Genomic DNA, 13,579 nt, shown 5'->3' on the forward strand with positions numbered 1-13,579 from the left:
ACTCAACCTACCAGCTATGGAGGGACCACACTCAACCTACCAGCTTTAGACGGACCACACTCAACCTACCAGCTTTAGATGGACCACACTCAACCCACCAGCTATGGACGGACCACACTCAACCAATCACCGTTAGAGGGAAGGCAATCAACCAACCAGCCTTAGAGGGAACGCACTCAACCTTCAAGCTTCGTTATTAAGTCATTATTAACATTAATTGTTAACTCTTATATCCAAAGTCATTATTAACTCTTATATCCAAAGTGACAGTGATCTACACGTCAATAAGGAGCAGGTAGACACTAAGGATTCCTCATGGTAGACATTGGGAATTTCGAACCCAGGACCTTCTCCACCTCCTATATTATATATATATATAAATATTCTCTAGCTTTACCGATCTGTTTGGATTGATAGTGCGTCTAACCACCGCTGTGCTGAGTCCACAGTCTGCTCCAGGGTCTGTGGAGAGAGACCCATGCAGAGACAGACTGATGAATGGATTAGAGCTCCTTCAAAAGACTAGACACTCCATCACCCTGCCCCACGCTGCACTGTACAAACAACACGTCCTACGACCAAACCCACATTTGCGAGTCAGTGTTTGTGTGTGTGTGTGTGTGAGAGTTAGTGAATGTGTGTGTGTGTGTGTGTGTGTGTGTGTGTGTGTGTGTGTGTGTGTGTGTGTGTGTGTGTGTGTGTGTGTGTGTGTGTGAGAGCTATCTTGTGCGTGTGTGTGTGTGTGTGTGTGTGTGTGTGTGTGAGAGTGAGAGTCATTGTGTGTGTGTGTGTGAGAGTGAGAGTCATTGTGTGTGTGTGTGTGTGAGAGAGTGAGAGTCATTGTGTGTGTGTGTGTGTGAGTGTGAGAGTTACCGTGTGTGTGTGTGTGTGTGTAACTATGTGTGTGTTTGAGAGTACTCATTGACTGGGATGACTGCAGGGAAGTAGAGGTCAAGGGAGAACCAATAACCAGTATCTGATCATCAATATATTCCGTTGCCTGGATGCTTATTGATCCTGTTATGAAAACAACAGTAGTTTGCTGTCCACAGTGCAAACTACGTAACTCACTCTTCTCATTTGTTAGCGTTAGTGTTTCCATTACTCAATCTATCTATTTGTTCGTTTTTCCATACGTGTGTGTGTGTGTGTGTGTGTGTGTGTGTGTGTGTGTGTGTGTGTGTGTGTGCGTGTGCGTGCGTGCTGGTATTTGTTTCTGTGTGTGTGTGTCTTTGTGTGCGTGGACATGAACTGGGGTCTGTTCATATACCTGTGTGCCTGGGTCTTTTTGTGTGTGTGTGCGTATGCTGCTTTACTTCTAGAGGTCCTCCTAAACACACAGACTTGTTTGTCTCCGGCACTGTTTTGAGTTTATTAGATTGTGACCTAGAGAATCCCAATAATTGGTTTACAGGTCAGGGATGCTTGCTCTATATAATGCCATTTATAAGTATGGAGGTATTGTGCTGCTAATATTATTTAGCATTATTATCCTTATTTATATATTCCTGCATTTAAAGGATCACATTAACCTTAATTTAGCGAGTCTGAAAACAATCACACAGCCCTTTAAAATAAAACAGGAATGCAAACGCTGCAGAATTTATATAGAGTGTATTCTACAGAATGCAAATCAGCTGGAAGGATTGCTCCAAATTATTCAACTACATTCTAAAACATCCCCAAAATACTTATTGCCACCGGGATGTTATTTTAAGATGTGATTTCATGAGGTGTTGTCACGAGGTAATGTCATGTCATACGACAGGGTTTGTAAAGGTTAAATGTCCCTATGATGGACCTGGTCGATCCGGACGTATATGGAGTTGTTCACTTGTTTAGTTACTTCATTACAGAGCTCAGATAGATTTCAGAGCTTTGCTGATCCACTTATAGTTCCGGCTTTCTTCTGTTCGCTGCTGTGAGGTGTGGGATCTACCTGCACACACACACACACACACACACACACACACACACACACACACACACACACACACACACACACACACACACACACACACACACACACCTGCCCACATACAGGCATACACACAGAAACAAGTACAGCACATGCACACATGGAGACATGCACACGCACACCCACATGCACAAACACAAACGTGCAGGGACCCGCACACATGCAACAGCATGCAGGCACACACACACACACACACACACACACACACACACACACACACACACACACACACACACACACACACACACACACACACACACACACACATCTTTGACCAAGGTCAAGCACAATTAAACATATACACATATACTGTACACGCACACACAGACACTATTGCTTTTGATCATGTGTACACACATGCAAATAGAACTACGCACAGACTGTCATCCACCCGGACAAACATACAAGCACCCCGACGACGCGTAGTTCACCACCTGTTGAGATGAAAGAGAGGTAAACAGAAACACACACTGAAACACACACACGCACACACACACACGCACACACACACATGCAAGGATTGGGACAAATGAATTGTGCTCCCTCTCAGGTTTCCGGCACGCTGGTCTGAAGATGTGTTAGTTTGTTTGTGGGTTTATTGTTTACAGAGCACAGTCTCAGCTTCACACAAACATCTACACATCCTGCTCACCACTTTTTCTACACGACACAACACTAATGTACCTCGATCCACTGCCGTGCATCGTGGTACTGCTCTCCTTTGATCACATGACTCTTCAGAGATGTAGATATTGGTGTGTGCACGTGAGTTGTGTATATCCCCAAAAAAATCCCCAGTGTGTATCTGAGAGAAGTTGTGAAGAGTTTTGCGGCAAATTCAGTTGGAATTTGTGATTGCTTCACTAGCTAGACCTGTCCCCAGCTGTCTGTTGGTCATATGATCCTGTGATCTACTAAGACTATGTTCTGTTTTATGTATTTTTGATGTTTGTTGTAAGTTGTTTGAAAACTGCATTGCTTCTGTCTTGTTCAGGGCTCCCCCGAAAAGGGATCTTGTCATCTCAATGGGACTCAAAGGGAAAATAAAGGTTTAATACAAAAGAAAAAGAGAGAGAGGTAGAGGGTGAACACAATGAATAACTTCATGCTCTTTTGAAAAGCTAAAACCAAATCCTCTCAGCATCCTACCTAACTGACTGTGACTAAACAACCGGAGGGTTAGCTGTGTGAGTTCCTCCATGTTCTCCTCGGCCCGGACAGCCCTGGGAATCGCAACGGAGATGACGGAATTGTTTAAATTAAAAGAAGTGTAGAGGAGAGAAGCAGATGTTGCAAAATGTTCACAAAATAAGCAATACAAGTACTGTGGACATGGGTAAGAAGACCTCCATAACCGACTAGTAAACCAGATTCAAATGCAAGAATAAAAAAACAGCAGAAAGAATTAAGAAATGGAATAAAGTCATTGTAGAGGAAGTACTTGACATGCTGAGAGCTCCTTACCGTGAAGTCCTGCAGGTTTAGGACACAGTCTCTCTCTCTCTCGCTCTCGCTCTCGCTCTCGCTCTCGCTCTCTCTCTCTCTCTCTCTCTCATTCCTAGCATGTTGCAGATGTTATGAAGGAGAGAGAAACACCGTCCAAAGCCATGTCCATATTTTCCCTCTTCAAAGCTCAGTGTTTGAGTGTGTGTGCGTGCCCGTGTGTGATTGTGTGTGTCTGTTCATGTATGTGTGTGACCGTTGTTGTTAAAACAGTTGAGAGTTGGAGATGAGAACTTCTGGGACTTAGATGTTGATGTTGATGGGCCATAATTCTTCTCTGCCCCCGATTGCCCGGAGAATAATTGTGATGACTCTGTGACAGCTTCCTGTCACAGTCATCACTTCCTTCCTCCATTTCATCTCTTTCATTCACTATGTACAACCTCACGTTTAATCACCACTTTTTATACTTCAAAAGTTTCAATTGCTCCTTAAATATGTATTATACCCATTTACATATTGGTAAGTGCAGTATAAGTGATAGTTGAAGTACCATCCAGTAGAAAGGGATAATTGTATACACAATAGCAGCCTGGAGTCTACTGCAGGTCATCAATGGATCTGTTCAGTAAGACTAATCATTTAATGATTATTGAAACTGATCAGTATAATCATGTGCCATTTGAAGTTCCCTTTATGAAGTTACTTAACTACTACTCTCTATTTGATATCGGGAAGGAAATAAATATTCAGTTCTACATTTCTTTTCGAAATTTGTTTTGGGTTGGATTACGGCAGTTTTCCAACAGTGTTATGAAACCTCACAGAGGGTTTCAAACCTCATAGCTCAGAGTCCGGGCAAAACAGTCGCAGTCTAAAGAGATGTGTATTATATCACCCAAAATCTACAACATGGCCAAGGAAAGACCACTGGTGTCAATAGCTAACACTCTTTGAAACAATTGCAATACTGCTCCCATCTGCACTCTCTCTTACTTCCCTCTCACTCACTTCCCTGTCACATGTTATCTCCATCTATCTTCTCCCAAATCCTGTTCCTATTGCCTATTCTCTCTCTCTCTCTCTCTCTCTCTCTCTCTCTCTCTCTCTCTCTCTCTCTCTCTCTCTCTCTCTCTCTCTCTCTCTCTCTCTCTCTCTCTCTCTCTCTCTCTCTCTCTCTCTCTCTCTCTCTCTCTCTCTCTCTCTCTCTCTCTCTCTCTCTCTCTCTCTCTCTCTCTCTCTCTCTCCTTTTTCTACCCCCACTCTCTTTCCTCCATCCCTGTCTGCCTGGGAGGAGCAAATTGGTCTACCAAGGCTGGTGAAATCCCACTGCTACCCATAATGCATTCTGATTGAATGAGCAGGCTTTCTGCAAGTTGGCAGTGAATAGCCAAATAGGGTCATCTCTTTTTTTTCAACCCCCAAAAACGCCTCAGACTAAAACTAACGGGGCACCTGAGAAGCGTACTGACTGTTCTACACACACTGGGGAGACAGTGCACATGAATACATGGATGTGTTCAATCGAAAGAATGCACCATCAGACGTGCACTAAGTTAATGCGTGCATGATCCCTCATTCGTCTCTGTGGTGAATCACCACACACGTACGGTGGGGTGCGTGAAAAAAAAAACACTGTGTTCCTGACTTCGTACCTCTCAAGTACGCCGTGACGACCGGGGTAAACAAACAGTCGCCTTCAACAGAAACCACCACCGAGATATTCCTCAGCAGGCACAGCGGAGGAGATCAAAAGGGTGAGATGTTTATACGTGGCCATGCCGCAGTCATTAAGTCTTTCCGCCTGGGTAGGACTTGCTAGCTTGTCTCCTGGAGAGGAGTAGCGCTTAATTCGGGCAGCGGACAGAATTAGCGGGCTGGTCCAGGTCAATTTCACAGGCAGTTTGGCAGAAGGAAATGTCCCCAGTCCGTGCGTTCTGTGTAAACAGCTTATAATGGTTATAAAATCTGCTTTGGTGGCATGTGGTGTCTGCTTATGTCTGGGTGAGCACACACATTACCACAAACAGACAGACACACACACACACACACACACACGCACAGGCACACGCACACACACACATGTCACCACTTACATAATACACAGGCAATCACCTGCAAACACACACCCACACACACACACACACACACACACACACACACACACACACACACACATATGTGGCCTATAAAGTTGCTGCCGAGGATCAAAAAACACTCTGCGCTTCTTTTGGTCATATACACTTATATTAACGCATTCAGAGCACAAATGTTCACACACACACACAGACGCACACAATGAACTCCCAGTAGATCATCATTTGCCTGCAAGACTAAATCCACAGAGTAAAATCATTGTTCTATTTCTTTCACCGCAATGAACAAAAAAAATGTGGCCCCTCTTAAAAGCTTCACCAACGTGTTTATTTCAATACCGTCCGGCCTGAACAATGCATGCATAATAGTTTGTATGTCCTGTGTTTTCTATTAAAATTACTGGCTTGCCATGCACAATGACACACAGAATAGATCTACACTGAGGCGGTTTGCCTGAGGTTCGTCCACAAGATGAAGTTTAGATTGCTAACCAATCCCAGTTCACACATCCTCTAATCTTTTTGAAAATGTTTCCCAACTATTAACCTTATTTAAAGGAGATCTATCACACTCAAAATTAACTTTTTTGATATAAGAGAGTAGTGCCTCATTTGCATATTAGTGAATATCATAGCCTTCAGCATCAACTTTGATTCCGCTGGAGTGCAGAAGAAGTATTCGTAATATCCTGTAGAAGTTTAGATTGCTAACCAATCCCAGTTCACACATCCTCTGATTGGTTCTGACCGGGTCTGTAGTGAGCTGAAAAACAGCCTAATCATATTTCAGGGTCCCACACAAAAGAGTTGTCCTTCTTACTTGTATCAAGCTATTTCCTTTTAAGTGCATCTTGGAAAGAACCTGAATTTCCCCAAAGACGTACAGAGAAGGAGCACATTAATAGCCTTTTAGAGACTCCTAGAATATCTCCTGAGGTTTTACTGCCTCACCTCGCCACACAGCTAATGCCTTGCTAAGGAAGTCGAGCATCGGGATCTCCTCTCCATCACCCCCGACCCCAGACAGTCTGATACCGCTTCCCGTCAGACCTCCCTTGGGAAATGTGCAGAAATGACTCTGAGAACTGGAGTTAGTGCTCAATAGTGGTACTGTAAAAGAGAAGGATACCAATGCTGCTTAACAGTTATTGTTGGTGTGTTTCCCAAGCAAAGAAAGAATCGAATGGAAGGCTCCTTAAACGTCACTGTAGATGAATGGTTAAGTGCCATTTATTAGTCAGATACCAGCAGCTGTTGGCTTCTGGAGCTTTATTCTTTTGCAGCTGCTGGACAGTGACATTGTGTAATTGTACATTTGTATGTATGTATGTATGCATGCATGCATGTATGTATGTATGTATGTATGTATGTTCGTTGTCTATCTTTTTCTTGCATTTATGTATGTATTTGTGTTGGATGACTTTTGTCTGACTGCTGAAATAAAAATAATTCTGAAATCATGCCCTCTGGGTCATCAAGCTGTTCCACTACTCTACTCTACTAGCTAAAGAATCAGGTGTGGTATTTGTGACAGTGATAATTGTCAAATGTGGGTTAGTTAGTACGACGTTGACATGTGATCACTCTAAGGATTGTATAGTCTGATCTGTGGTTCTATGGGCTAGTTACTTTACAGTGTCGTTGGTCTTGGTGAACTCCTCTTCATCTGTCCAGGAAGTCTGTATCCTTGTGTCTATTTTAAAGTCGCTCTATGCTTTATTCAAGAAAGTGTGTGTTTATAATAATTTCTCTCTCTCTCTCTCTCTCTCTCGCTCTCTCGCTCTCGCTCTCGCTCTCGCTCTCGCTCTCGCTCTCGCTCGCTCTCTCTCTCTCGCTCTCTCTCTCTCTCTCTCAGGTATTCTGTTCTCCACAATGGTCACACGAAGGAGCAGGAGAAGAAGATTTTACACATCGAGTCACGCGAGTCCTGCTTGTGAGGACTGTCTCTCTCTCTCACACACACACACACACACACACACACACACACACAGAGGATCAATTCCACAAACGTGCATGGACCGCCGTTGCCAAAACATTTGGCTTTGGTCCAGCCAGGGGTCTTGGCGTCCCACCCATGTGGTCCACAACCCACAACCTCCTCAGACTGGGAGCTGGACCTCTTGGGTCTTGGGCAGTTCTGAAGAAATTCTCTCCGCCACGCCGGTCCTGAGTGACACAGATGTGGGACAGATGTGTTAGCGCCTGGGACAAGGACAATGAAACAACAACACAACTAAGGACACCAGCTGGGTCCAGTCCTTCTGGAATGCTGGAAGCTTTGCCTTTAAGACAATAGGAGTCCCAGCTTTGGACGGCTGATTGGACGGTATTCCAGACACTCTTGTACATTCATTTTGTTTTGCCAAAGCAGTTTTATTGTATTCTATTTTATTTGATGAGAAATAGAAAGTAGATTTTATTTTGGGGGGGGGGGGGGGGAAATCATGCCATTACGAAACTACAATTATTATTTCACCAAAATGAACCTTTTTTAGATGAGCTTTATCGATCAAAAATGACTGTTTATTGCACATGCACGGCTGCAGCGACACACACACACACACACACACACACACACACACACACACACACACACACACACAGGGTATTTGGCTGCAGGGAAGAGGGGGAGCGTGGGTCTGGGGGGTCCTTGACCTGGTTGATCTGAGTGCCTCTCAACTCGTCAATCAAAACGTCTCACAAGTAATCCTCCCGTTGGTAAGAGGGTAATGTAGCGCGTGGTGATTGTCTGTGTGTACGTTTGTGTGTGTGTATGAGTGCGAGATTCTTCGTGGAATGTTAATGATTGTATGTGTGTGCGCATCTAACCGTGTGGGTACATCTGTCCGTACGTGTTTGCGCGTGTGTGTGTGTATGTGTGCGGCCCGACTCTTTGTTCATCTTCTGTACTTGCTGTTGGGTATTTATGAAATGTCCCCATTCCATCATTAACACCTCATTAACACCCATACTATTTCCCTCTCCTCTTTTGAGATTCTGTTTTATTCCCCTTAACAGAATGCAATGACGCCACTGTGCTTAATGTGTCCGGGTTGTTCACATTAGAAACAGAAGCTAAACTTCTCTGTGTGTGGGAAAAGCCAGATGAGTATCATTCCATTAGCCCAGCCTTTCCTTTTGCGCACGTAGAAATGCCTTTTTGTGGCGCTGAAGCGACATGTATCGCCCTTGTAAGTCTATAGCCCGTGTGCGTGTCACCGAGGTTTTATTTAGTTTCTGCACGAGGCGAATGGCCTTTGCGTTGCTGAATAGTGCACAATATCGGACAAACAAAATACTATTGCATCACACAAGCACTTCAGTAGAGTTTACGTGCTTGTGTGAGCACTAGAGGTTTATTTCTAGAACCAAGAAAAGCAAACAGGATAATCTGCCATTATGTTTAAAAGACAGTCTTTTAAGAAGTTTTGTTTTGTCAGAGCTGTTAAATGGCTGCCTCACTTTGGGCTGATGCTGACGAACAAGTTTGTGACATTATAAAAACATGTCTCATTACTTTAGCTACTTATCGATAACTGAAACCCTATATCTTCCAAAAACCTGGCCAAAGGCCTTATTTCCCTGAAACATACTAATTATGTCTGGTTCGTAAGCTCCTGTTTTGTTTGTTCTGCAGTCTAGGCGGTTTTATAGTCCCGAGGCAGGTTTATAGGACCTTATATTTAAAATGACTCTTGTCAGGGGCAAACAACCAAACTGCTCTCCTGAACTCTGAAGCCCATGTGAACTCATTCACATCAACACAAACCTGACCAATCACACAGGTTTGAATTCAAATGTTGAATTCTGTTTAGATTCTGTGTTGCCGGGCAGGGTAGCCTCTAGATAACAGCTGCTCTCTGTGGAAGCCACATTTGAAATGACTTGGGCACAGTTTGTTTCGATAGCTTCAAATTCATTAATTGTCTCAATAGAAGCCCCCTCCCACGTCTCCTGCACAAGCAACACCCTCTCTCCTCAAAAGTCACTTGAATTCTTGTAAAATCAGTAGCACGCGATACTAAGCCTCTTGGACTGATTTGGAATCAGTCCGACATTAACACTCAACAAAATAGGCTCTTTAGAAACAGCAAATACATTAAAACATCATCTTGCAGAGACAGAGGGCAATCTATCAAGTCATGTCTATTAATAAATCAATCAATACACTCAATCAAGCACAACGATCTTGACACAGAAGTAAGCAGGTATTGTATGTATTGAACAAACCTTTTGCACTTGGGGCTGCTGGGTTAAGCTTTGGGCCTCTATATTTTACAGAGCGTTAAAGTTTTGAGTTCAAATATGGTGAACATCTTTGACATCATACGCATTACATTATTTTCTGTAAAGGAAAACATGGTTATTTTCAGAAATATGTGTACAGAAATTCTAAGATATTTTGCTAGTCGGAATTTGTTAATAAATATGTCAAAAGAAGATGCATTTATTTTTCAAAAATACATTTTTCTGAAAGTATTAAAAAAGGCTTGTAACCTGTGATGTGCTTTACATTCATGCAAAAATGATTTCCTTCAGCATTAGCTGTAATTATTGTACAATGTTGTTATTTTATGCAACAAAAATCCTTTTTTTTGGTGGTCAGTGCCACTTGATACGTCTCGATTCTATTAATTTGAGTTTTATTTTATTTTTACATTTTTTTAAATGCAGTTGATTCTGTTGTGAACTCACTTGCACAAGCACTTTTCTGTGAATAAATTAAGGTAGCAAATCAACTTAAAACACAAAGCTCAGACAAAATATTAGATTTAATTATCTCCATTTGATATGAATCTTTAGATCTTTACTTGTTTTTTTTTTTACTCTTTGTCTCAATAGTATTTCCTCTTGGATGTTTTAATGCAAGTACAAGATCACAGAGTACTTAAGAGAACGTCAGAGATTAACATCGCCAGTCAAGCTAGCCTTTGATTTTCATTCAATTTAACTTTTTTCAAACTCTGGGTGTAAATATGAGGTGTAGCTCTCAGAAAGAGCTTGTTGTATATAAAAGACACACACACACACACACACACACACACACACACACACACACACACACACACACACACACACACACACACACACACACACACACACACACACGTTAAGAAATATTAAAATTATCTATATTTATATTTTTGTCATTGTTTAGACATAAAACATGATTGTTGACACTTGATTATGTAAGCCTATTTCATCTCAAAGTGTTAAAAGCAATGGGAATTTGAATGATAAATTATTTAAGATAAAAAAATATTTTCAAAGGCTCTTCTCTCTATCTCTTTTATGTAGTGCGTCCACATTATTACATTCACAAATCTTTAAATGGGATGACTTTTTCAGACTCTTATATGTATTTATTCAACCAATGTGATATTAATGGGACTATTGATAGCTAGTGTTTTCTAGGTCCTGTCTTCCTCAATTGGTAGAGCATTGCATTAACAATGACAGGATTAGGTTGTCTATTCCCACTGGGGCAACCAATTTAAGGAAATGTATGCACGCATTGTATTGCATGGTGTCCAAAGGGACACATTTTGTAAAAAGTATATTAGTTGGCTGTGAAGAAATACTTATTTACCCTTTTACACAAACACAGTCTATGAGAATGTCCAATCTGAATCAGACTGGGACGTTTCAGCCATTAGCACACAGCCAACCACATAAGAACATGTTGTAAAAGTATCGTGGTTGTAGTTATTTTTTTAAGGGTTATCAACATGTTTTCACAATTAACACACACTGAGTGTGTGTTTCCACACATTTGAAACCTTAAAGTTTTCTCTGCACTTCTCCATGTTTGTTTGGTCTCAACCGAGTAGCACAGGGGTTTCCAAACTATGGGATAGGAGTGACCCCAAAATAGGACTCTAAACACTGAAATTTACCACAATGGAAGTGGCTCATTTCAATGTGCTCATAGTTTTCAGAGTGTATCCTGGTTGAACATAGTGAGTTATCCTTTCCAGTTTAGATTTACTTTGTTGTGGGAGTCTAGGTGGATGATCCTGGGGTTGGCTGTCCCATTGCATGGTTCGCCTGGGGAATCTTAAATTAATTTAACGTTTTAAATCCTATAATTAAGATTTAATTTAAAGTTATATTTCTATAGGCAAAAAGGGACCATAAATGCCCAGTTTCTTGATGCCTCAGCTCGTGTTTTAGGAAACGTAAGCTGCAGGCATACTAAAGAAATTCTTTGAATAGAGAAACATGTTTTTATCATCTATTTTTTTTTTCCAATAACGTCATTCCTAGTGTTTCAGTATTTGTGGGAGGTCAAAGTAGAAGGGTGACCGCTCCATATTCAGGTTTGAGGCAGATCATGGCATTTCGTGTTATTACTTTGTTTAGATATCTCTCTTGTTTTAATGTAATCTTTAATTAAGAGATGTATATGACCATTGGGCAATAATTAGTTTAATCTGTTCTTTATTCTATTTCTAACATGATTCAACACCTTTTTAGGCAGAGTTTTTTTGAGGTTATTGTTCAAACACATTTTATAAGTAACTGTGCATCATATTTAGATTGTAGCTTAGGCCAGATTTAACATGAGAATGATGCATTATGATTGCATTATTTCAGTTAGTCTCTGTATTGATCATCATCAAAATGATAATTAAATTCTTTATTGGACATATTTACAGATATGACATAACTTAAAAATGTCTACCTTAAAATGTCTACCTACCTAGGCGACTACCGAAGTGCAGTGACTCCCATTGCACCTGACCAGATTCTTCAACCATGCGGACCTGTTGCCAAAGCTAGCAAGCTAGTCATGTGTTTTGTGGAGGTGGCATTGGAGCGAGGCCTGAAGGAGGTCAAAAATGTAGATTTGGCTCGATTATTCTCCAAATCGCCTAACCTAGCTTTAATCTCAGATCATGTTCTACTATCATAACTCTTTCTCTCTCTCTCTCTCTCTCCCGTCGTCTTGCGGCTCTGAAAGCCACCGACATACATCGTTACTATTGCCATGACATCTGCCGGGGCCTTAGCATGTAGTACAAAGTGTGTGTGTGTGTGTGTGTGTGTGTGTGTGTGTGTGTGTGTGTGTGTGTGTGTGTGTGTGTGTGTGTGTGTGTGTGTGTGTGTTACTTGTGCGTCGGCCTGCCTGATGTTGGAATGCCCAAACCAAATACACCCCCTGTGTTGCGGGCTCCATATCAGGCGATTCATCAACCAGGCCGCTGGTTGATGAATCAATCCCCAAAAATTCCCCAATCTCCAAAAATGGGCTTTTCTGCTGACAGAACCTGACAGATAAGATAACATGATCCAAGGAGATGAAGCTCTCCTGTGTAACTGTGTATCCAATAAGTGTCAACACAACCTTTGCCTAAAACCGTCTCCATTTGAGGAACTTGTCACTTGGGTGGGTGGATGAAGGCTGGTTTGAGCCGCCTCGTCTGACAGTCTGATTGGACTCTGCGGCTGGGTGAGGCTGCACACCTGCTGCACATTACGTAATCAACGTGCCTAGGTTAAATCAGCAATCTCCACGTAACCTCAGGGAGTCCTCCCAGATGGCAACAACGCCAGGCCATGTGTCATTATCAAACCTTTACAATAAACACTATTTCTAGCAGCAACACCACCACCCTGTGTCCTTTGTCTGGAGGAGGCAAAAATAAATGTCACCTTTCGCGTTGTAACAGGTGGCGTTGTAAGAGACATTGCTGCACTGGCGTCAGATGTGGGGCTCTCCAATCCACTGAGTCATTACGATTAAGAGCCTGTGAAACTTCTTGATAATCATGTGTTTTGGGGAAATGGCTTTTGAGGGTGGCCTGAAGGGAGGGGTAGGATTTTGTAAGAGGATAGGGTTGGATACTTCCCTGCTTAGTCTTGCCGGTTTCATGCTTACTTTCTCCTGATTGCTTACCCTAACTTCAGACAGTCATTCAGACAGTCTAGCTGATCCAATGTCCACAGACTCTATGTAGGCATTCCGGAAAACAAAATGTATTACTACCTAAATTACTAAATTGTTAATATCAATGTATCATGTATTGAAAATACATTGCATAAATTGCATAAATAATTA

At 42.0% G+C, this 13,579-nt stretch overlaps 1 protein-coding gene across 3 annotated transcripts in view; it reads left to right on the forward strand.

Moving 5' to 3' along the window:
• The window catches only part of htr4 (5-hydroxytryptamine receptor 4), an 82,906-nt gene extending 72,280 nt beyond the window's left edge, over positions 1-10,626 (forward strand). For all 3 annotated transcript variants that reach the window (XM_060063200.1, XM_060063199.1, XM_060063201.1), the window contains one exon: positions 7,373-10,626. Coding sequence is in view for 2 of the 3 variants with exons in the window: in XM_060063199.1 (XP_059919182.1) it covers positions 7,373-7,454 (82 nt within the window). In the remaining variant the exon portion in view is untranslated. The remainder of the gene's footprint in view (positions 1-7,372) is intronic.
• Positions 10,627-13,579: the final 2,953 nt, after the last annotated feature.

This window comes from Gadus macrocephalus, chromosome 10 (genome assembly GCF_031168955.1).
Source record: "Gadus macrocephalus chromosome 10, ASM3116895v1".
Lineage (NCBI taxonomy): Eukaryota > Metazoa > Chordata > Actinopteri > Gadiformes > Gadidae > Gadus > Gadus macrocephalus.